We start from the raw sequence: 7196 nt of genomic DNA on the forward strand, positions 1-7196 counted from the left end.
TTTTGTCTTGAATGGTACTGACTCTTGGTTGTTTCTGTCTGGTGAGGTCTTTCACAATTTGGAATGCCTTTTTGCTGTTATTCTTTATCAGACTGTTCTCCATTTCTGTGCACTTTTGTCCAATCCAATTTTCTTTTGCTTTGCTCAAGTTTTTTCTGATATTCTTGTTTATTTCTCGGTACTTCAATGCCCCTGTTGTGTGTCTGGTGTTTTTTAGTTCTCTTCGGGCATCACACAACTTCAGAATCTCTTCTGTAACCCAGGGTTTTTTCGTCGGTCGATGGAGACCAATGATGTCCTTGGCAGTTGCTGTCATGACTGTGTTGAAGGTGTCTGTCATCTCATTGACATCACCATCCATTACAAGGAGTGGAGCAAATTTTCCTCCAATTGTGGCTTGGAATGACTTGCAGATGTTAGGGTCCTTCAGTTGTTCAAGGTTGAATTTGAGCCTGATGTTCTTTGGCTTGTTAATTTTCTTCAGCCTCACTCGGAAGTTCATAATCACGAGGTCGTGATCACTCCCAACATCAGCACCTGGGAATGTCCTTGTTTTTGCTCTATTGATGCCAGATCGGTAACGGTTTTGAACCAGTATGTAGTCGATCTGGTTGTGATGGGTTCCATTTGGTGAGTGCCATGTCCAGCATCGTGAAGCTTTATGTTGTCCCAGGGTGTTGGCTAGTACCAAGTTGTTGTAGCTTGCGAACTCGAGCAGCCGTCTCCCTCTTTCATTGGTAAGCTCATTGCAAGAAGGTCCACAATGTACTCCCCAGTCTTTTAGAGCATCTTTGCCAACTTTGGCATTCCAGTCTCCTTGGACAATGAGGATATCTTTCTTACTGTCCATGTTTAGAATACCCTGTAGTTTGTTGTAAAACTCCTCTATTTCTTCATTATCATGATTGGTAGTTGCAGCATAGACTTTAATAATTGTGATGTTAAAGGATGATACTTTCAATCGAATGGAAATGATTCTGCTAGATATAGGGCAGCATTCAAGCACAGATCCCTTGATGGCTTTGTTTACAAGGAAGCCTACTCCATTTATGGACTTGTCACACTCTCCACTATAGTATAATATATGCCCATCTTCAGTTTGGTGTTCTCCTAGGGATTTCCATCTAACTTCACAGAGTCCCAGAATGTGCCATGTGTAGTGTTCCAGCTCATGTGTCAACTCTTGGATTCTTCCTATTTGCGCCAGAGTTCTAATGTTCCAGGTGGCGATGGCAATGTTGTCTCTCGCTCTGATTGTATGTATAGTACCAGTAGCACACTTGTCACCTCCGTCCTGGTGGACAACGGCAGGCGCGGTCCTTATTGACCCGGGCGACGACTGATCCGGTATGATAAGTTCAGATATGTCCAGCATTATCAGTGTGTCTTGGGCAAAAGTCGTCTGGCGGAGCCCATCCCTCTCCAGATTAAGGAGTTGCCAGAAGGGGATGTAGTACATCGTCCAGCTGCCTTAGGGTCTCCACTCCGAATTTTCTTTTATGGTTTACTCTCTTAGCCTTTGGCTAACCAAAGCCGACCTAACAGGCAGCAGGAGAATCATGGATGGGCGGGTGCGTCCATTTCCCGAGCAGATAAACCATCTGCCACTGCCCATGATTTGAGTAGATAGTTGAATATATTAGAATATTGAATTCTCACGTATAGTTGCATTTATTAAGATATTTAATCGCATCCTATTGTTGAATTTATTAAATAATTTTCAATTATGACATGTACTTAACATCTGTCAGAATGTAGATTGAGCACTATGCAAAATTAGACGAAGTTGGATTTATGTGCATCAGTATTTACAGGTATAATTCTGTAATTCTTAGGACGCATGCAATAGGAATGATTACATAATAGCCATGGGTAGATACAGTGTGAGTGTGTTACAAAAATTTATTGAGTTATGCTATTCGTGTGTAGAGCGCAAGGCATGAATCCGATAAGTGGAAATTTATATGTACATAGGGCAAGGGTAGAGTGGGGCGACAAAGGTGCACGACCCTTATGTTTCTTCAGGAAGCTCCCAGGATGCCGTGAGAGTCGGTGCAGATATATTCCAGGGTGTACGAAGTGACGACACCGAGAAAATAAGAAGGAAGCCGTGGAAGGAAGGAGGAAAGAAGAGAAATTAGATGAGTACTTGGGAAAACTCACTTAACAGAGACTCTCACAATAGGACAGTAATTTCTATATGACGAGGTAAAGAGTAAAGGGCATTTGGTCAACCCGGCCATTATTGTATTATGATATATTGAGCTGAAGATGTATGTCCATGAAATTCTTGCATTGGTATATTTGATAAAACTGTTATTTATTCAACCTTGAGTTGTTATATGTGTCTAGAGAGTCGGAACTGCTGACTGGTGGCTCGTGAGTCATTAAATTTTAATGCACACCTTCTGCAGTATTATTTATGATACCGTTGAAGATCAGCATTATTTATAATACAGCAGCGGGGTTGTGACACTTATAATGCCTTGAGAACTCAGTGAAAGTTTTGCTTAAAGCGTTTAATTGCATTACACACTTGAATCATTAAGCGTTTAATTCAAAATAATTTCTTGCAGGAATATTATGATATGGGATAAGATTATATTATTTGAATAACGTAGTAGCAATATCTCATGGTACTGCTTCAGTCGAACACTTTGTGGTTCTAAATGTTGAGAGATGAGTTAAGTGAAGACTTATTGTTCAAGTTTGCTTTCGCTATTCATTGTTAAGAAAAAGGCAAAGCGTCATTGGAAGGAGATTATGGTGCTATGACGATGAACGAAACAATAATAGGAAGGTAATATCCAAATGAAGTATTAATAGTAAAATTGAAAGTAATTAGGAGGAAAACAATTCTTTTAGAAATGAGTTATAAAATATCATCTCTAATTTTGGCTTTATCACCGCTATGTAATATAGAACTTCTTATCTTTTGACCTAATCATGAATTACCCTGATAACATGGATGACACTGACTTTCTCTATCACAGTTACCCATAGCTTTGTGAGTATGTTCTTGAATGTAAAGTTTTGGAAATGATGATTCCAATGGAACACATGCATCGACTAATCCGTTAGAAAGGACAGTGCTAAAAGTATTTATTGTTAATACTTTCCTTAAAAAACAAAAATTATAAGCACTGTTTCCAGCATCATTGTGGTGTTCGGGGTGACCTGGGAGGGGTAGTACCTCTGGTGGATGGGCACGTCGTGCTCCTTCGGGAGTAGCTTGTCCATCTTTGGTCCTCACCAGGCGCTCAGCCCTCACCTGTGGCTCCAAGTAGCTGTAGCATGCGCAGCTGCCACACTACGGGCAACGGCTTCGACTGGCCGGCTAAACCAGTTAGAGGGCAGCCGACGGGCCTCAAAAAACCCTCGGTGACTTAGGAGCTTGCCTATCCTTGCATGCAAAGCCAGTTTCGGCAGACTGGGAGGAAGAGATCAACTGAGTGATCCAACGGCCACGAAGGCGAATCTGCAAACGTTTTGTGGAGATCGGAGGGTATGACAAGGCACGGACGACGTCATAGCCATCCAATGCAGCCAAAGTAGTCCCCAACCGTGACGAATCTTCGTACCACTGAGTTCTAACTACCAAGGCCGAGAGAGTGAGGCTGTCTCTGTGCAAAGGCTGTTTCACTTTAATCTCCTTCACGCACAGGTTATGTTGTGCACCTATCATTCATCCTCATCATCACACTCATTGTTCCTTACCTGAACCTACCAAAGTCCTACGGCGATGGGCAACTAGCGATGCAACAGGTGGAGATGACCACTGGGAGTTGTAGTCAGAGACCTGCACGAAGGCGGCCCTTGGACAAGTGGTCGTTTTGCTCTGCACCCAGGGCAGCAGAACAGTTCTGCGGCATCCAGGGGCGACTGAGCAGACCTTTTCAGGACGGCGCTGCTCACCCTGTATAGGGAGAGGCCTAGAAAAGGTGGCCTAAAAAAGCTTGCCCTAAAATATCTGGCCAGCTTTCCGCGGCTGGCAAGATCATCCATATCCGCGGTCGAAATAATCAAAGAGAAAAAGCTTATTATTAGAGCATGGAACATCCGTACTCTCATGGACAAAGAGAACGTAGCAAGACCACACAGGAGAACAGCTCTAGTTGCTAAGGAGCTTTCAGGCTACAATATTGACATTGCAGCCTTGAGTGAAACCAGGTTCGCAGAGGAGGGTTCTCTTACTGAGCTAGCAAGCGGTTACACATTCTCCGGAAAGGAAAAGCCCAAAGTGAGACAGGATGCATGGAGTCGGCCTGGCTATCAAATCATGTCTTCTGAAGCAGCTTCCGGAAATGCCTTTTGGTATCAATGAGAGGCTAATGAAATTGCGAATACCTATCAGCCACAAACGCCATACAACAATCATCAGTGCCTCCGCCCCTTAGCTCAGTTTCAGCTGACGACAAGATCATACTACTGGGGGACTTCAACGCCCGTGTTGGCTGTGATTATGGTCGATGGAAAGGTGTGCTTGGCAAACACGGTGTCGGCAGAATGAACAACAACGGCCTGCTCCTACTCAGCAAATGCGCAGAATTTAACCTCCTAATCGCAACTCAATGTTCAGAATGGCGAACAAACACAAGAACACCTGGATGCACCCCAGATCTCGCCAATGGCACTTAATCGACTATGTAATAGTCCGCCGGCGTGATGCCAAGGATGTCTTCATCACCAAGGCCATGCGAGGAGCAGAATGCTGGACAGCCAAAGACTTGTCAGAACTACCCTACAGCTGCACATTGCCCCTCATCACCTAAGACGTCCTAAACTTGTGCGCACATCCTTCAACATTGTCAAACTCCAGCAGCCTTCCACAAAGCTCAATTTCCAGAAAAGACTAGATGACAAGCTGTCAAAAAACGGACCGATATGTGGAAATGCCTCCAAAAAATGGAACAAGCTCAGGGACACGATAAGAGAAACAGCTATGGCGATCCTAGGCCAAAAGAAGCAAATCCATCAAGACTGGTTCGACGACAACAACGATGCCATTGAAGATCTTCTTGCCAGAAAGAACAAAGCATTCATGGACTAGCAGAATGACACAAACTCCATCAACAAAAAAGACCGCTTTAAATTCTATCAAGCTGAGGCTCAGAGGGAAATCCGCAAGATGCCTGACCATTGGTGGGAAAAGAAAGCAGATGAAGTGCAAAGCTATGCTGACACTAACAGCTCCAAAGAATTCTATAACTCCATCAAGTCAATCTTCAGCCACGCAAAGTCCAGCTCTGCGCCCTTGCTCGCTGCAGATGGCATTACACTAATAAAGGACAAGAATGGCATTAAGGAAAGATGGAAAGAACACTTTAGTCAGCTCCTAAACATGCCCTCGTCGGTCAGCCAGTCTGTTTTACCCAGATTTTGACCTAGTTGAGCCGATGTAAGTTTGTCAGAAAATTTTCAATTTCATTAAGGCAAATCAGTAAAGAAGTAAAGGGTACTTTCTTAAATGTTAAATATTATATCTATAAATATGATTAAAGGGCCTACATCAATAACAATAGTTTTGCTATATCAATAATTGGGCAATGATAATATTTTTAACTTTAATCAGCAGTGTGGTAATGAGAAATAATGTTAATAATAATAATAATAATAATAATAGTCATAATATAAGTATAAGTATAATAAGGAAAAATGTCATAAGTACCGGACTCAATATTGCTTCGACGCGCGGTTTAGGTATGGCTATTGGTTCCCAGCGATGTTAAATGGTTCTGAGCAGAGATATTTTGGTAATAATGGTAATTTCCTATTGACCCCATATTTCTTTGCAAAAATGACACCATGGAGACAATATTAATTTCCCACTGACTCCATATTCTATTGAAAAAAATAACACTGTGGGGTCATAATGCTAATTTCCTATTGACGCCATCTTTCTTTCCAAAAATGACGCTACTGGGCCATAAAGGTAACTTCCAATTCACCCCATATTTCATTGTAAAAATGACACTATGGGGTCGTAATGTTAATAACCCATTGAACCCATATTTCTTTGCATCGTTAGTATCCTACTGACCCCCCTATTCCCTTGTAAAAAAGGCACTATCGAGTCATAATTCCCATAAAGTGTCTTCCTTGTATGGGGATAGAGGACGTAATGTTAATTTCCCATTATCCCCAAAGTGTCAAATTTTATATTGCCTGCTGTGTCAGAAAATACTCCTAATGATGTACGCTTATAGTAGACAATTTCTAAGTTTCTTACCTCTTCTTCGTCCATATTGGCTCGTTCGTTTGTATCTCACAAGGCGTGGAGTCAAATTAACTCGTTACATATTGAAAACTACATACGTGTTCAATTATGAGTCGGCGGAAAGAACCAATTTACAACGAAAGTAGGATGTATTCCTATGCGGTATCAAACGAATTAATTGCCCCGACTCGGTACAAAGCACTGTATGTAATACATGTTTCCGTGTTATTCACACATCCTTTTCTTTGACGAAAAACCCGGATGTATATCTAATGGAATGTACAACACACGGATAACTATCCAGGATCAGGTCTGTCTGCATTGCTGATATGGTTATTATTTATTGCTTTGAACAGTGGCCATCGTTATTACGCTATCAAAGTTTAAAATATATATATATTTTTAAACATCAGGAAATATATTTAACGACACATTTGATAAAAAATTTCAACATTAAATTCATAAATTTAAATTAAGATCTGTATATGCCCGATTTGTAGTAAATCCATTAAATACTTATGACTAGTGATATTATAATGTTATATTACGTTTTGTTAGATTTACATATTGTTATGTTATAATTACATATTGTTATGTTAGATTTATATATTATGTTATATTTACATATTATATTATATTTACGGGGCTTGTGGTTAACGATACATATGCCATGTAATATGACATAAGAAGATCAAAAGTCTTAATTATGGCATTTGAAAGTTTATGAAAGATTATGTACAAACCAACTGATAAACGTCCTTGACTAGGTCTGTTTGCATCGCTTACATGGTGAATTACTTATTAGCCTTGTACAGTAATCGTCAGTACTACGGTAGCAAAGTCGAAGAAATATTTTTAAAAAACGTCAGGAAAAATTATGTAAAATGACACATTTGATAACAAAATTTCAACTTTAAATTCATAAATTTAATTAAGCTCTTTATATGTGCGAGTTGTAGTAAATCCACTAAATAATTAT

General features: G+C 40.7%; 1 protein-coding gene across 2 annotated transcripts in view; it reads right to left on the reverse strand.

The window, feature by feature from the left end:
• Positions 1-6471, reverse strand: part of LOC149808376 (solute carrier organic anion transporter family member 4A1-like) — a 62669-nt gene extending 56198 nt beyond the window's left edge. For both annotated transcript variants that reach the window (XM_089976365.1, XM_089976358.1), the window contains exon 1: positions 6230-6471. In XM_089976365.1, coding sequence (XP_089832491.1) covers positions 6230-6244 — 15 coding nt within the window. In that variant the 5' untranslated portion in view covers positions 6245-6471. The remainder of the gene's footprint in view (positions 1-6229) is intronic.
• Between the last annotated feature and the right edge of the window lie 725 nt (positions 6472-7196).

This window comes from Sinohyriopsis cumingii, chromosome 1 (assembly GCF_028554795.1).
Source record: "Sinohyriopsis cumingii isolate HCF-2022 chromosome 1, ASM2855479v2, whole genome shotgun sequence".
Taxonomy (NCBI): domain Eukaryota; kingdom Metazoa; phylum Mollusca; class Bivalvia; order Unionida; family Unionidae; genus Sinohyriopsis; species Sinohyriopsis cumingii.